This window comes from Cariama cristata, unplaced genomic scaffold (assembly GCF_000690535.1).
Source record: "Cariama cristata isolate BGI_N322 unplaced genomic scaffold, ASM69053v1 scaffold9826, whole genome shotgun sequence".
In the NCBI taxonomy this organism is placed as follows: Eukaryota; Metazoa; Chordata; class Aves; order Cariamiformes; family Cariamidae; genus Cariama; species Cariama cristata.
Genome location: NW_009623790.1, coordinates 28,873 through 46,760, shown reverse-complemented (window position 1 = coordinate 46,760; position 17,888 = coordinate 28,873). Strand labels below are relative to the sequence as shown.

Sequence of the window (17,888 nt, the reverse complement as noted above, 5' to 3'; positions counted from 1 at the left end):
TAGCAATGGTTCAGGCTGTGACTACGATAAACACCCTGAAGTAGCATGCTATGGTAATGCAAACAAATACCAGTTCAGCCCAAATACCTGACCCAGCCCAGAACGACCACTGCACACATCAATCCTATTCAACAGTTACCTACTGACTGGCTGATCAGCTTTCAGAGGGGAAAAAAAGGGATATTGGCCTTTCTAAGGTTCAGGATAGAGGTTTCACACTGGGTGTACGATACTGGAAATGAACAGTGCTCAAAGGGAAGGGGGAAGAAAAAAAAACCACAAAGCGGAGGAATTCTCAGCAGCACTACTGCACAGAAGGCAGCTGGAAGCCGTACAGCAAAAGGGACGGCTGGGTATGTCCCAGTGTCGGTGAGGGCCGCTGAACACATCCCCAGGCCTTCTAAGATCAGATCTTGTCTCTCCTCTTCCTTATCTTTTCCCTCTTCCCTTCCCACAGCCTCTGCATCGAGAACCCATTCAGGAGAAATGATTGACCACATCTGGAAAATGCATGCCAGGAACTGAGTCAGATACTTCTCTATTTTAGTTTGGTATCTGATAATAATTTGTTCCAAAAAGGCATGTGGTACTTCCTGAAAGATTTGCCAGCAATACAGCGTTTCACCATCTTCTGCTCTCTGCTTTCTCTGCCTGTTGTCATCTGGATCGTGTTTCCCTCCCATAGACATATTGAAAAAAAATAAAAAATAAATCTGCTTTGCTCGTTGCACCAGCATGGACTACTCAAGATACAGATTCCAAAGCACTGAAATTGTTGCTGAGTTTCCTTATTCCCTGCTCCAACAGAACTGAGAGCAAGTACGTATCTACCCCAAGTAGACGTGAAGCATCCTGCCAGATCAATTATTCTGAAAACACCACGTGTTTCCTCCAAAAGGAAAATGAGAGCCTGAGCGGCAGAGAGAGATCCTGGGAGTGCTAGTATTAGCAAGTGCACCAAAATCTCCCAATGACAGAGGCTTCTCTCCATACAAAAACTGTAAAAAGCAGCATATCACAGAAGTTTGTTCTCCATTTGGGTGCAGTTTCAAGATCTCCCCACACATACACACACTTCAAAGTTCCTTCTTACCTCCCCTCCCCCCTCAGTAATTGCAATTTTGTTTATTAAAAATTTACATTTAATTCCTTGAGAACTGTTTTCTGCTAGCTTTCCAAATGCCAAGAGCCACAAATCTGAGCCATAAGAAATATAAAGACTTCAAAGTGAAATCTACACACTTCATTTTCTGTACGTGTTCAAGAACCAGATTCAATTCATTTCAAAGATCGACATTTTTTGATCTTTTCAACTACAATAACGTAGTAATTTCTTACTGCAGCGACATTCTTATTTTGTAAATGCTGCGACTGATTCAACAACAGCAAACGGTGTGAACGTGCACCTTTGTCTGAAAAGAAGCTAAAAGATCTTACCAGCCAAGAGGTGGTGTTATCTGTCCAACCCCCCCTGGAGACAAGGGATAGAAGGTAGGGAGATCAGGAGCTGGAGGATGCCTGGACATGCCTGTTAAAGAGCACAGAAGAATGAATGACTTTCCTCTCAAAGTACTACACATGAGCTATAGTTCACAGCTAACACCGCCAAGCTACGATGGAATTGGCGCTCTGGATAAGAAATAACCACCTTCTTGGTTACTGTTAAAAGCAGAAGGCAACCCACGCCACCTTTAAAATAGTAACTTGCACACAATATTGCAATTCAAAGGGAAATACTGGAAAAAACAAAGTGGAAGGAGGAAATAAACATATGGGTAAGGACCTGTGCAAGTTTAGATCTCCTGTAAGGCGCGTTAGGCAATACTGTCCTCTCAACGGTTTCACCAAACCCAACCGGATCCTGAGGACCTCTTCTAACACAGCATGAGGCAAGAGGAAAATAAAGCGTTGTCAAAGAGGCAGCACAGCAGAGCTATTAGATTAGGTAAATTGCTACTTGTACATTTTCACGGGTTCCCTTATGGATTCGCAGATTTTGGAAACTTGCTACCACAGAGGATCAGTGGTTAATTAAGAATCATTTTCAGGCCTGTAATGGTCACACTTGATATGATTCATTTGGCTTCCAATTGTCACTCCAGCTCCAACTAAGCTCTTCATCAAGTTGACTCCTGTGGGCTCCAAGGTCAATCTGTTTTGCATTGGTAGTTTTTCATGGAAAAATAAGAGAGTCCCATCAGGAATGATCCATCAGCTCACATTCCCCAGAACACAGAGTCCTACAACTGCAAGAATCACCTCAAGATTAAAGCTAATCCTTGTCCCAAAAGGGTCTGTGGTCTCCATTCTTCACCTAAACCTTGTGCCCTCAGGAGACATGGAATTATGGTTGCAGAGGCCACAAAGACATCGGTTTATTTAAATGTGTTTGGGGAAGAGGGGGCCGAAGCAGAAGGAATTGTTAAGTCTACTTCACATGTTAAATCAGCTGCTTTAAAAGGGTATTAAATATTTATGTGGTGACACTCCAAAGGTCCAAGACTGAGCATGTGCTACCTTGAGACTTGGTTTATAGATTGAAGCTACTGATTTATTCCCCCCCCTCCCCAGTTTGTATGTAAATCTTCTGAATTTAATTACAAGATTTGAAGAATATCTTTCAGGACTGTGTACAGGAAAGAACGGAAAACAATACTGGTGGTGTTACTGTCTCAAAAAAGCTAAATTCTCAGACTTGGGACCACAACCTGAGTGAGGATCAAATTTCTGGCCAGTTGTCTTTTCAAAGGTGTAAACCAGCTGGTGGCCAACAGGAGAGGGAACAATTTATATATCCCAGGGTTTTTACATGAGAGGGAACACTCTTTTAGTTTAAAAAAAGAAAACCACCAAAACCCACAAAGATGAAAGACAAGCCCAGTGTCTCATCTCTGGTGACGACTGGTGCTCCTGGGAGTGACGACACGACTTTGCCCCTGCCAGACCAAGTTCTGCGCAAGGAGCTGACTCAAAATCCACATTTCTGACCCATGGAGACAACACTGCTCTCTCTGCACTAATGCACAGTGGTTTTTGCTAGTCCAAAGCTTCTGGCCCCTTACGGGGGGCTGCCAGCTACCTAACGCCTAGCAATAACACACGCAGCTACCATACGACCAGTGCTCTCCAAAGCAAGTTCTTGCTCGTAAGAGGGTTAAGGAAAAAAAAAAGAAAAAGGGAAGAAAGAAGTGACCACCTTTAGGAAGGCAGTGGTTGTGTGTCCATCCCAAAGTGCCTGGGGTGCAAGAGGCAGCACTGCAGGCAAGCTGCTGTGGACCTCTTTGTTGAAGGATTTTGGTAGGAGGAAGGCACCCTGGCATCAGGGATGGGGCACCAGGGCAGTGCCTCATTCCAGACCCACGGTGGGAGGCGATGACAGAAACAATGGTCGGAGGCGTTTGGCAGAAGACCTGAGGGGAAAAAAAAAAAATCCTTTCTTCACAGCAACTGCATGGGCCACTTCACTGGGGATGCTCCCACATGCCAGCGGCGTCGAAACAGGGAGTATGGGAAGACCACACACATCAAGGAGACTGTCACAGCCAAACCCAGAAATCTCCAGCCCGTTTTATCCATCTCCATCTTCACCAGACTCTAAGCAAAGGAATCGAGAGACCATTCAGCAACACTGGAGCTCTGGGCCACAGATGCCCCTGGCCACCCCTCGGCACAGCCCTTCGCCAGGCTTGTGCTTAGGGCCAGGGACATGAGTGGTGGGATGCTCCGGAGCTGGACAGGGGCGAGGGCGAGGAGAGGCAGAAGGGAGGACAGGCAGCAGAAACAACAAACCAGATGTTGTCCAGTTTGGGTCTGCAGGACAGGAATACAAAAATAAACCAGGGGTAAAGGCAAAGAATTGGGACGCAGGAGGGCAAACCCAGCATGCAGTAAGTGAAAAACCTCTTGAGCTCACGAACTGCAGCAGCGGGGTGTACCCCAGCCATTGCAGCCAGCTCGGGCAAGAGGTGGAAATCCCGTTCTCTAATGTGTGGCACCCCTGGGATTTCAAGGATGGAGCGTGAAAATGCTTCTCCTAGGCACTGATGCAAAGGAGGAAGACAAATGAGGACAGGAGGTCTCCATTTGCTTCTTCCAACTCTGAAAAAGATATTATACACGTATTTTCAGGCCAGGCTTTCCAGGCAGAGTGCTTTTTGTATTCTCCCTCCCTTAAAAAACAACCAATTAACCAACAAACAGCAAAAAACACACAGAGCCACAAGGCCATGGTATTTTCTGGATGTAGCCCATGTTATTGTCTGTGTAGCAAGGCCAAAATAAAAACTAGGCATTCAGAGGAAGTCAGAACTAAAAAAAGTCTCTCTCCTTGAATGATGGCAGCTAGACACCTCTCCAGATAAATGGGACAACTGTGCATGTGCATGGGTGCCCAGGTAAAGCAGAGCTTCACAATCTTGTCAACTAGGCATCATGCCACATGGTGGGACATGCAAGTGCAGAAAGAGGCACCCACCAGGACCCGTCCCAGCACCCACAGACTTCACGGCCACACACAGATGTCCCGACTACAGCATATGACTTTGCAAACCCTCTGCTCCCTCTTCTTCCCTCCTCTCTACCAGCTCTCCCACACAGGCTTCTCCTCCTCGGGTGCTTACCCAAACCCTGTCTCAGTCCTGTGCCAGCCAGTCAAAAATAAAGAAGTATAAAAATAAACCTTGCACCTCCCCAACAGCTATCACGTCCTCCCCCCGGCTCTTGCATCCCAATGCAAGCAACCGCATCCTCCCCAGGAAATCCCTGGGTTTGCCGGGGCGCTGGGCAAGAGCTCTCCACACAGGCTGGGCTCGGCACCTCGGAGGTTGTCGGCACTTCCCCGGGGGCCTGCAGACTGACCCGGAGCGGGGATGGTCTAACACTCCCAGACAAGGATCTGGAGGGCTTTTTTTGTTTCTTTTAAGGAGTCTGAGGGGCACAGAGAAAACTGACACCTGTGACTTGGACACCTAAAATGATGCTTTCTGCAGAAGGCAGCAGGCACAAGGTTAAAAAAATGTCAGTTTCGCAAAGCCTTAACTTGTGCAGGCTCAAAATTGTATTTTATGGGCTACGTTTCAGTTATGCCAACTGACTGAGGAATTCAGACAGCCAGAATACAAGGACATAAAATACAATTTTGAGTAAAAGTGAAAAAGAAAAGGTTTCAATACCACCACTACTGAAGTACTCTTCCCCTGTTTTCGGGAAGGTGAGAGATGATTGCTGTTTCCGCATCTGCATGCTGCAAGCCTCAGGCACCACAGAGGATGGCGAGGACTGGCTGCCGCTTATTGAGATTTTAAAAGATTTTGACGAGTAAGGCAAGCTCGAATTATCACATTAGAAAGAACATGAAGATTTAAACAGCCAAGTTCAACATCAGCATCACGGCAGAATTACCATCTCTGAAAGCGGGCATGCATGCCTGGAACCTCCCTCTGAAGTACTAAAAATAAAGCTTTATCAGCAGCATGCGAGGCACCGGGACCGCTTCGCATGCCCACCGTGCTGGGATGGGATGGGCTCACCTTGTTTGGAGCTGACGTCGGAGGGGATGTGAGATGGGTGCGACCCTGGGGAAAAGTGCTCATCGCTGTAGGTGATAAGAGGGGTGAGGGGGTGAACCGCATGAGAAGGCTGTACCACTGGCACCTTGTTTGACTGCAAGAGAAGAAAAAAAAAAATTAAATAGTATTAGCAAGGTGGGGCTTATGCATTACAAAACCCCAAACACTTCCAAAATGCAATTTTTACATATTTGCGTTACGGAAGGGGCAGGAAACGGATGGACAGACACAACATTGGGGCTGGTGGATGGCAACCAGGTTTGCTGCCAGAATCGGCATCCTTGAACCAGTGGCACCGGAGGAGGGATGAGGGCATTGAGGAAACGCAGGGAAATGGGTGGGGGCCGGGAACAGGAGGAGAAGTGTTTGGGAGACACGGAGATGGGGCCAGGGAAACGGTGGCTGGAGAGACGCAGGACGGGAGGAGCACCATGGCGGGCAGGCAGGCACTGCGCACCAAGGGCTGCGAGCCAGCGGCAGTGCTGAAGAAACCCTTTGGTTACAGGATCCGCGTTAAAAAAAAACCAAAACAAAACAAATGAGGTTTAAAGTGCAAGTTTGCCACATCTCCAGCCTTAAGAGCAACACGAGCTTCATCAACTTCACTCCTCCTCTCCATTGCTCTCCTGGCGTGGCCGCAGCACGGCGCAACACCTGCTGCTGCCAGAGGGAATGGCGGGTTTTATTTCCCCTCACAATTTTACAAACTCTGGTTGAAATCTCTCGGTCTGTGTAGCAGGTTAACTGAAAAGCCACCCTTAAAAGTCTGATTTCAGATACAAGCGGTGCAGTGACCTCTCACCGCGTCATGCCGAGGAGAAATCGAAGCTCTACAGAGGCCTGAGGGGGTCCCAAAATGGATGTCGTAAGGCGATGTCCATGCAGGCCAAGACGCACGCTTCCCACATAGGCACAGGGGCGGGAGGCGCTCGGCGTGACGGAGGGACGCTGCCCAAAATTAAGCTCTTGGATCAAGGCTGCAAGACAACGGGACTTGTCCGTCGTGATGAAACGCCGCTGCGTTAATGCAGCTTGAAACACAAGTTGCTCTTCTCACGGCGGGATGAGCCATAGCGGTGATACCAGCTCGTAACAGGCGCTCCTCATTTGTACCCCGCCAGGCTACCCTGCCCCTTAGCAAAAATAATTATGGCACAAACAGGTTTCTAATAAAATCAGAAGGGGGGAAAAAAAAAAAAGGAGACAAATAAATGCTGTCTATCAGACAAAAACGCTGATAAAACACAGCAAGGACAGCCTGTCACATATAAGGAATTAAGAAAAAAAATAATTTAAGAGCCAAACGAAATTAATTTTTTTTTGAGTTCACTCTTGAAATCCTGGCACAAACAGATGTTAGGACAATACTCCAAGTACAAACCCAGGATTTCTCTGGACTTCTGGAAGCAGAAGGGTTATTAAATGGACAACTCAATTTATTGTTAAGGCCAGTAGGAGCAGAGGAACGGGAGCAAGTGGGAACCAGTGCAGCATTCCGTGCTTGCCTTGTTTCCAGAGCACCACCTTAAGGAACTTGCATTAGCAGGCAGTATCTTCTTAATGTCTGACCTATCCCTCCAGTCATATAGCTCAGAATCTGGTGCCATGAATTTTTGCTAAATTATGCTATCCTTGCTCTCCTCTTAATTTTACGGTTTTCAACACAGATTTGCTTTCCTGTGGGAAAGAGATAAGAACCTGAGGATTTTAATTTAAGCTTCGGCCTTGTCTTATATTTTGCAAGATGGAGAGAGAAAGCAGCGCTAGTAGGTGTTTTAAAGCCAACAAGCATTAGGTCCATTTTTGTGACCAAATAATAAAAGCAATATGAATTCTCAATAATATCTATGAATTGAGTTGTAAAGGGGATAGCTCAGACTGCTATTCATCTTCCCTGCCTGTATAAATTCAACAAAAAACAGATGCCAACAAATTTCAGACGATTTACAAATCAGGCCTCAGTCTTTAGCTACGACACTTGTGGGCCAGCCCACCATTCAGCAATTACTTTATCAACAATAAACTCCGTATTATGAATAAAGATCAAGCAATAGATGTATTTAGGTCACACACACGCAGCTGCTAATCAGCATTAATTTCTCAAAATTTAGTAATTAACATTTTGTATTGTACTGGATGTAATTGTCATGCACGCCCCTGGTATCAGGGTTACTTGCTTTCAGAAATCACCCGTTTGTACTTTGAGCAAGCCAATCCCCATTCCCCCTCGCTCTCCAGCATCCTGCAGATTTTATTTTATTTTCTAATTCTCGGCACCTTATCCCCTAAGCCCGTGGCAGCGGCTTTCAACGGGCAAAGGAACCGTGAGAAGTCAGGAGAAAAGCAAACCGCTTGTCAGAAGGCTTAAAATTAACATATAAACGGGCCGTATCTCCATTAAGAGCATCTGTGGGTCTGCAGAGCCAGAAACCGGAAAAAAAATAATAGTAACAATAAATAATATTAATAAAAAGCTCTCGGGCCTGCCTGCCCCACACTGCTTTGGGAGGACCTAGGGAGCTCTGGCAGCTAAATCCTGCTGGGTGCCCAGGCGTGCCACCGGCCAGGGGCTCGGTGGGCACAGGCCGAGCCTGCCCGTTCCCGGTGGTCCCACCAAGACGAATACCACAGTGACTGACAGGGAGAAAACACAGAGCAATATATACAAAACGAAACCAGGATGAGAAAGGCCTGATGACGTATTTTCCAAAAGCCCTACGGACTAAATCGGTTCTGCTATGGCACCTGCCCTAGAAGTCAACCCAGATGGGTTATCTGGGCCCTCCTCCCCGGGAGAGATCAGGGCAGGAGACCAAGATCTCGTATGCAGACCTGGATGCCCCTCTTGCCGCCCTCTCAACCCTCCCACCCACGGGCTGGGGCAAGGAGAGGAACAGATTGACCTCACGGATGCTGGCCTGCACCCTTCACCCCGGGGATATCTGGATTGGAGATGATGCCAGAGCCCTTTCCACCGCCTACCACTCACAGTGGGCATTACTGCCCCAAATGCTTCACAGGGCTGCGCGACATGGCCAAAATCCTACCTCACGCTGAGGTACAAGACAGTACCGACTAGATCTCTCCTAATGCAGACCAGCATCTTTGCCCACAGGCTTCCTCCTCCTCCCACAAACACCCCATCCCTACTAGATTTGTCTCCCCAGAACCTCCAAAGACAGTGCATACAGCTGCAGAAATACTCGAGTGACTGACAGAGACCTGAACCCAGGGACCGTCGATTTGGGCCAACATGATCTCCATGCAGAAGGAACTTGGTCCGCCATGCTTCCCTCAACACCCGCTAACCAAGGCAGCACCCACCACGCTCTCCCCGGCACACTGGTGACATACAACTAATACTACACATCTAATGCATCACACTGCCTGTATACATCTAATATAGGCACGGTTTCCGGAGCACCTTTTCTCCTCAACACAAGCTTAAAATCTTCTGCAAAACTCGATCAGTCCACACACCTTCAATGAGGTAATTAAGCAATTGGCCATTGTCCTACACAAGGTTCTTCAATATTTCAGTACACAAATTATACTTCATCCACCCACCAAAATGTAGTATTTTGGCGCAAGGTGGTACCTAAGCAGCTTCTAGAAACACAATAAAGCAGATGAGGATGCAATTCTAATTTCCACGACAACCTGAAGAAGTTGGTTGTTTGTTGAAACGCTTCCTAACACAGCTCTGACTCAGCGTGTGTGGTGTACTACCACACCACATCAGTTGAGTCCCCTTCATTATAGTCCAGGCCTAAGCTGCTTCACACGACCTGGAAAGTAAAGGAAATTGAACATATAGCCTAGCTCAAGATCTGCAATTTGGAAAAAATAAGTAACTAAAAATGAGAACCTGTGGTTTACAAACCCGAAGACCTTCCACGGTGCTTTAAGGCACCTTGTCACATGGGCATCTTAACCCGTTATGAACATTAAAGGTTAACGGCAAAGGGATCACCCACACCTGTTGGCCTGGGGACACCAGCCGTGCCCCACGGGACCCAGCTCAAAGGGACACTCACTCCTGACTGACTACACCTTGGTGGCCTCCTTCTCAGAGGCCACTGGCCCACCATGGTTCCAGTTGCGTTGCACTGCACAGCCTTGCAGCAGAGCCTACGGCAGCTTCCTTTGGGAACGAGCCTTAGACTCGAGGGACCTCTCCCCAGCCTTCCTCGGGGAACTTCTGCTGCTTGGACATTTGCTCATCAGCTTGGCCTTCACAGTTGGTATCTTTTATTTCTCCTGAGCACACGCGCAGGCTGAGGTGAGGCGGCGCAGGCAGGGGATGGTCCTCTGAAGGGACCGCAACGGGGCAAACAGGCAGGGTGGGGAGAATATACATGGACTGGAAACAGCAGGAGCCAAATTATTTGGCCAGTTAGTGCCAGGATGAAGCTGCTATTTAGTTTTATGACTGACCTGGAAAAAAACCCAACAAATCCCTAATGAAATGTTGGTGGGCAAAGGGCAAGAGCTCACGGGGAAGAGGACCCTGACCCAGCAGTAGAGATTACCCCAGCAGGAACTTCACCGTGTACCGGACACCAGTTTAAAACTACTCCTGTGTTAAAGTAACGCAGGAACAACCACCCAAGTTGGTACAAGAGCACACGTTTCCCTTGCAAACAGCAGTCATGGTCTGCAAGTGGTAAGGCTTGAAGCATACTCAGGCATTTTGGGCAGGGCAAGGATGGCGGGAAGAAATCCCCTGGCGGTGGCATTGGCACAGCCGCTGCCATGTGGCTGGGTGGCCCCAGCCGCTGCCATGTGGCTGGGTAACCCCTGCAAGTGCTCTGCGCTGGCGATGCCATACCTGGATTCACAGCGTTACTCACCATTTGAAACACGTGCCTGTCCTGTCATCTGAGGAGCACGCTTCCAGACAGTTTAAATTAATCTCCGGTGAGTTGATGGTGAAACGCTGCATCTCAGATTTGGTCTGAATGCAAGATTTCTCTCATTTTTTAAATGCTTCCGAAGAAAAGCAAGACTACCAGAAAAAAACACAACCCAAGCCCTCCTCAAACAGCAAGCTAACGCTTCAGCGAAGGCCTGCACCTGTAAGGTATCCTATATGCAACAAGTGTGCAAAAACTATAAAAAGCCTGAGACAGCCATGGCAAAAATGCCTGTAGGTCAGCGTCGGGCGAAGCAGGCGGCTGGAGCTCGCGCCGGAGCTGGAGGGACCATTTGTTCCAGCTGCTGCACAGAGAAAGATACTACATTAATGACCCTTCAAAGGCGAGCATCTACAAAGGAGGTCACAGACGGGCAGGGAGGGTCGCAGAGAGCCACGAGCAAGTAAGCATCTGCGCACAAGACCCAAGCATCCTTGGGTCAACACCTAAAGAGGTGGTGGGTTGGTTTTTGTTTTGTTTTTCCTCTCTTCTTGAAACACAAAGATGCTTCTAAAAAGCCAAAAAAGGCCCCAGCCCATCTACTTTTCTTCTCCTGTCAACAAGTTGTGCGTTGGGTACAGGAACTAGCAGATGGTCTTCTCAATTCAGACTAAAATAAGCCAATTTAAAAAAAAAACAAAACAAAAAACAAAAAACCACAACAAAACCCAACAAAACTTAAGGATGCAGAAATGTATGCATTCCCTTTTGGTCCTGAAAGAGAGGGTCATTTTGAAAAAACATTGCTTCAAGTTTCTGACAGCAAATGTTAAATTCAGGAGAAAAAAACAACATCAGATAGCTCCTCCAAAAAAACCCAAACCAAACCACAAAAACACCCCAACCCCAAACCCTTCCACTCTTGCTATAGCAGTACCTCAAAATAAAAGGACCAATGACTTGTTGGAGGATTTGAGGATACCTTGACCTGAAGAGACAAGAAAAATCCATCCCTTTTTAGCCTATTTAACTCCTAGTTTCTAGAGCCCTCAAATCATCCTTAGGCAGACGGCCTTAGCAAACCCAGAAGACGGCACTTTCAGTTGTCCTCTCAAAATAGCAACAGCATTTTAATGGCTAAACTAACTCCACATTTATGCCTTTGCCGACCAGTTGTTGCAATAAAAATGCAAGACCAAGAAGAACGTAGTTTTGGAGCAATGTCAAAACCAGGCCCATGTCTGGGTTCATCATGGACAAGCTTTAGCACAGGGGCACCAGAGGTGGAAGAAGAAGAGATAACAGTAAGGTGTTTTGGCCAGAACTAGTTACCAACAGATGAAATAAGCTCTTTAACAACATCAGCAATAATTGCAATTACAATTTGCCACCTCCCTGGGAGCTATCGCACAATACTTTTCCATAGACGACTTTGCAGAGGTGCAGCAAGCTTGATGAACAGAAAGCTCAGGTTACTCCCCTCGATCCCCAAACCATTTATTTAAAGCAAATAGATTTATGTCCGAAGACACCCTCCTTCTAGCCTCTTGACAGCAGAGATCATTTTATGCTTAATTTTCAAAACCTTCTCCAATCCTTAGACAGTACAGTTGGGAAAATGACATAGCAGGTATAGGGGTGGTGGATTAGTAACCTTACTTTTTGCCTCACTTGAAGCTAAAAGGAGCAGGGATGGGAAAGCACACCCACAGGAACACCCTGCTCACAGGAAACAGGGGCTTAGGAATATTGTGATTTATGAACGCCAAATAAAAAAGGCGCAGTCTTTTTACCCCACTTCACAACTCGGCAACGGGAGGCCATTTATCTCCCTGACCTTTCACACTTACGAACAGCGGGGGTGACACCCCAGGGACTCACCACGGTAAAGAGACAAAGTGAAATGCTGCATCCACTCCGATGTGAAACTTTACGGCTTTGCCACTGCCAATGCTCATGCAGAACAAAACTAGAATTGAAATCGCAGGTTTCAGGGGGTAAACTCATGGCTTGCCGAGGTTAGAAGAAAAATCTTCCAGGTCGTCCTTTTCCTCACATACTGTACTGTAGTGCTATGCCATGTAGTTAAGTTGTATTTAGCGCTGGGAGCCAGGGAAGGGGAGAACAAAACTTTAAGTCATTCACTGAAAGCTTCCCCACCTCCCCAGGACATGTTGCATTAGGTGATCACAACGCCACAGCATCCCAGGAGACCCCCGGGAGATGGAGAGAAGAAACTGCCAGCGCATCAACAGGTGAAGGGGGTACCCAGGATCCTTGCTAGAGCTTCTCGTGTTATTCGGGAGCAGGAAAAGTTTGTGCCCCTTTTCCAGCTGCCCAGATCTTTTTGGGAAGCCCAGCAGCAAGTGGCTGTAGCTGCAATGCGTGGGAAAGACAGCTTCATGGCTGACGGTGCTGTGCCACGGTCCACGGGCACAAAGGTCAGTGCCCGAAGCAAACAGGGAGTCACGGCTGGAAATGCAGGCAGCGTACAAGGATGGGCAAGAGGAGCCAGAGCAAACTGCTCTCCCTGAAGCCCAAAGGGTCGGTGCTCAATAAAAACTTCAGTACAACAGTACAATAGGGGAGCATTGCAAAGAAAAGAGCAAATGCAGTTTGATAAAGTCTGGACTAAGCATCTATCTAGACAGATTAGAATGAGTAACCGGATTCAGGTTAATTGCAATGTTAGTGAGAAACCACCACACTAATGGCTTGTCTACATTCTTGTCTTTTTCTCACTTTTTTTGCCCCCTCCCCTTCAATCTTGGAAATTAATATAGCACAACTGTGATGGGGTTTTGCTGAAAAGTTGTAATAAACATTTGAATTCCCTCAAGACAGCTTTAAAAACACGGATGTTGAATCTCTGACAGAAACATGCTTTATTTCAAATGTTCATTAAGCACTGCCATTAAGTAAGTGATTAAAGCACACCCAGTATTAAAATAGCTTGATTAGAAATCCCCTGCTATCTCTATTTTCTTCTCTCCCGTGACTTCTTAATTTGTTTGTTCTTGCCTGCTCAGGAAGGCTGTCGGGAGACCTGGAGTGCTGGTGAGCCACGCGGCGAGCCAGGCAGGTCTTGCAAGGCTCCGATCAGGGGAGGACAAGCCCATTTCTATTTACATACTGCAAATTCACATACCGACAGATTATACTTCGTTTTGTACAACTCCTTAGTTTTAGAAATATGTACTAACAACCGATAGGGCATTAAATCGCCAGCAAAGCCATACGCTCGCAGGGAAAGCTTTTTTTTTTATTATTTTGCAATGTTTTCTTTCATTCTCTGAACTCAGCAGCGGCTCTTCTCTGATGGCAATTATTTGCCAGTAAACACTCCACAATTTGCCAGCCGATGCTTGTTTTAAGCTCTAGCTCCCGCAAGACTGTCCTTTTAAGTTTGCCCATCCTCAACAGTTCATCTTTTTCCTGATGTAAATACCAAGAAGCCCGCACCCAACGAGCGGCAACCCGCAGAATCAAATCACACACTCGACCCCAAGGGTCACTAAGCACTCCCAAAACCTGGCAAATGGGACCAATGGCACTAGAAATACTCTGGATGGTGACATGCTTCACGGGCTGCACCTCCTCAGCCTTTACTCTGCACAGCATCCCTGCTTCTGCCTCCTGCATCCTTGTCACACAGGAGCCAGCCCCGTCAGCCAAAAAGGCATTTTCCCCCCATCATTTCCTGACCTGCCCACAGCCCTTTCTGTTCTTTATTGGCCAAGGGGAACACAGGCACCGCAATGTTTTAACAAGCCCAAGCTCAAGCCTCTGAGTTGCAGGCGTCTGGCTTATTAATTGCTTTGACGATAAGGACCTTTGCCTTAAACCAGCAGAGGAAGCCTGCGGGACATCAGAGGAACCGGTGCCCACGGCCCGGCCGCTTGCCCGGTGGGGGGATCAGCGGGGATGTTATGTGCCAGGGAGGCCCAGTGGTTTTGGGTGGGGGGAAAGATGTTGGAGCCCATCCCAGTGTCACCTCTTGTGCCATCTTCAGCTCTCCCCTGGGGACAAAGCTGCTCTGGTTTCTGTCACCAGAGCCGTCTGCTGAGTTAAGACAAAGACACAAACTTGTTTTGTTTGCCTCCAGGTTATCAGGATCCCTGCTCACAACAACTTTGGCATCTTCTCTGCGGTACCCAGACGTGCTAGCTAACGTGCCTCTCCCAGGCAAAGCGATGTGCTTTGGTCCACTGTTCAACCCAGGGACTCCTCTGCACCCTCCAGCACCCACTTAAACCAACGATGAAAACCACTCAGGCAAGTGAAACACCATCTACTACACAAGCATACAAGTTCTGTGCAAAAGCGGGCGGTCCGACGGCAGCCTCTGAAGCCCAGCGTTCCTGTTCTGGCAGACAACGTGCGTCACAGGATGAGATGACTTTTCCTCATCGCTCTCCTCAAGTCCCACAGGATACGGACCCAGGCTCCTGGGGGGAACCGAGAAAAAAAAAACCATCCTGCACCCTGGTGACAGGAAGATGCCTTTCGACTTTGCACACACAGTGGATCAAAAGTGCTTGAAATAGGACCTCTCTTAAATGTATTTACATTAAGTCTATGTTGCAGCCTATTCAACACCACGTGCCATAACAGAGACCATCAGAGGCCCAGAAGACCAAGAAATGGGTCAACTTCTCTTTCAGCAACGATTTTTAAGATGCACTGAATAGAAATGTTCTTGATTAAGAAAACGTGAGAGCATGACATGCATTGGGAACACATCTCAGCTCTGGCTCACAGAAGGCAAGGACAAGGGCTCAGACGCCTCTGCAAGCACCTCACACACCTTTACATGTCCAAAACTTCTGTTCACCATGCCTAAATTTGCAACTTAGAGGTTGACCGAGCAGCAACCGCTTACTTCTAGCAAAACAGAGATCAAGCTGTGCTGGCCACGCTACCCAACATGACTGACATTTTTAGAAGTGCTCCTGCCTCATCCACCTTCTAAAAAACAGGAAATAAATCCCCTCAAAACAGATGTGAAGATGGAGGAGTGATGAATTTGGTGACATTGATGATTCCTCGGCTGGTCCTTGACCCCAGCAAGCCCTGCTCCCCACTTTGCCACTGCTGCCAAAAGGCTCTCGTGGGGAAACTGCCACGAAGGCCAACCCCAAAGGGGTCCCAAAATGGCAAGAAGGGCTGCCCACGCGTTGCCGGGAGGCAAGGAACACCCGCTGCTGGGATTTTAGCCGCTTCAGGGGGAATTCCTGGCAGAAGTGGAGCAGATCATGCCAAACGTGAAGCTGAATGCCAAAAGCCGGAGCTGCGTGCGTGGCGTTAAGGGTGGTGGGGGCAGGCAGGGCCGGGTGGGATGGATGCAGGGGTTGCTCAGCATATGATGGGGTACAAAGGAAGCACCAGAAGGGCCACTTCTCTAAATTCGAGGTTCCCAGGCACCACTGACCCTGTATACGCACTGGAAAAAGTTTTCAAGTAACTTCCCTGAGTCCAGCTAAACCGTATTAACAGATTTATCCAATAATATGCAAATTCAGGTTTTAATGAAAAGTCTTAAGTCCCAGCTCTAAGTGATTTGGACTTTTCTGCTAATGGCATCTGCTAATGACCAAAGATTTAATGCATCAAGTCTTAGCATACATCAGTGCAAACAATATAACCATTTAGTGGAGGTAAAAAGTCATCTCATTAGACATCCATCACTGGATATGGGCAAGATGGTCCAAAGGCTTAAAATAAAATATTCATTTTTAAACTAAAAAAAAAAAAAAAAAAAATCCCTAAAAACGTACAAATGATTAGGCCAAAAGTAGCAGTCTGCTAAAGCTTCACTAGGATTGAAAATGCAAACTGCAACATTTATCTGGAGGTAAAACGCATTTGCAAGTACTTAATTTCTGCAGCACTGTTCCACAGAAGGCAAAACCAATTTTAACAGGAATTAAAGCAATAGGGCCCTCCAGAAACAGGATGTCTCTTAGACAGGTTCTTTGAACCATCAGCAGAAGGTCACAACAGGAATTATTTCTCTACCATATTGTACAAGATGATTTCAGTACAAACAAAAGTGTTGAAAAGCTACTAACTTAATTTTATAGATCAGTCCCACGGGGGTTCATCACATCAACGAGACTCAAAAACACGCACTAAAATTACATTTACCTGTAGCTAAAAATATTTAAAAAACAAATGACAGCACACAGCTAAGGATGAACAAAGAATGACTCAAGCAAGGCATGGGCTCAAAGGAGCAGGGCTGCAAACACTGGTTTTGGCCCCAACCGTCGATGCTGTTTCATTTGGACTCCTGGCGTAAACCAGACCACTAAACCTATCGCAAAACACCACTGGATGCTGAGCTACCAATGCATAACCTCAGTATTTTTAGTCTCGTCTGCCAAACGGCATCTCAGAACGTACAAAAAAGGGATCGATGCGTCCCAGCCGCGGGGCTGCTGGTGGGAGATGACTCAAGTCAGGGGAGTACTGTAATTATGATGGGCCCGTGCAAGCTGCCAGCCTGTTTGCAGCCCCTTGAAGCAGAAAAAGGAAGGGAAAAGGGGTACCCAGAAAAGATGGAGCACCCCACCTTCCTGCCTGCTGTCTCTCAGGGCAGCTTAGGAAAGTTTTGGGTTGTTTTTTTTTTTCCCCTCCCTGAAAAGCTGACACGGCAACCTCAAGGCAAGCCTTGCCTCCAGCTGCAGAGAGGAGCCAAGGAAGGAACGCTGGAGGGATGCTCCTGCGTCAGCTTTGGGGCTAGATCAGCCTCCGAGAGCTGCCCACCCCTGCCAAAACACACCCTCGTGACCCAGGGAGTCCTCAGGACCCAAAACGCATCTTTCCCAATACTGGTGGCATTGGCTTTCCTCCAGCTTTGCTCTAGCCCCGTTCACCGCTCATCCTCACCCCTGCCCCACCACCCTGCGCTCAGCCCCGGGAAGCTGCCTGGACCCCCCTGGACCTGCTTGGCTCAATTTACTGCACAGCACCCTTGGGCTCCCCAAAAACAGGCATTTCCTTCAGTTTGCAGGCCTTACCCACGCAAGCGCACGGCCATCCTGGGCACTGACCCAAAGGCTCTCCAGTGGCTGGGGGGGCCCCGGCTTGGGCAGCCTGTGAGATGAGGGGAGACGGGGAGAAACGTGGGGTTCACCTGCTCCCCCTTCCCATCCCACTCGATTTGGGCTGTTAGTACTAAGGTCCTTCCCCCAGTTGGCCACAGGGCTTAAAAAAAGGTTGCTGGTATGCACAACACACGTGATGCCTTTTAAATTCTGTATAGGATATTTCTGCCTGCTGCTAGACTTGATTTTTTTTTTTTTTTTTTAATTCAAGGGCTGTCCTTTAAAATTTAAAAATCACTCTTAAAAGGAAAAAAACACACCCAGCCCACAATCGAAGTTTTGTGCAGCAGGCACCTACATCCTCATAAAAACCCTGGGCTGTGCTTTATAACATGGGTAGAAGTCTAAACATCGTA

General features: G+C 47.6%; 1 protein-coding gene across 1 annotated transcript in view; it reads right to left on the bottom strand.

Annotated features, from left to right (window-relative positions):
- Positions 1-1,433: 1,433 nt before the first annotated feature.
- LOC104163783 (lymphoid enhancer-binding factor 1-like) overlaps positions 1,434-17,888 on the bottom strand; it is a gene marked incomplete at its 5' end in the record, with an annotated part of 44,718 nt that continues 28,263 nt past the window's right edge. The window contains 2 exons of the mRNA XM_009702900.1: positions 1,434-1,528; positions 5,529-5,661. Of these exons, the coding sequence (XP_009701202.1) occupies positions 1,434-1,528; positions 5,529-5,661 (228 nt within the window). The remainder of the gene's footprint in view (positions 1,529-5,528; positions 5,662-17,888) is intronic.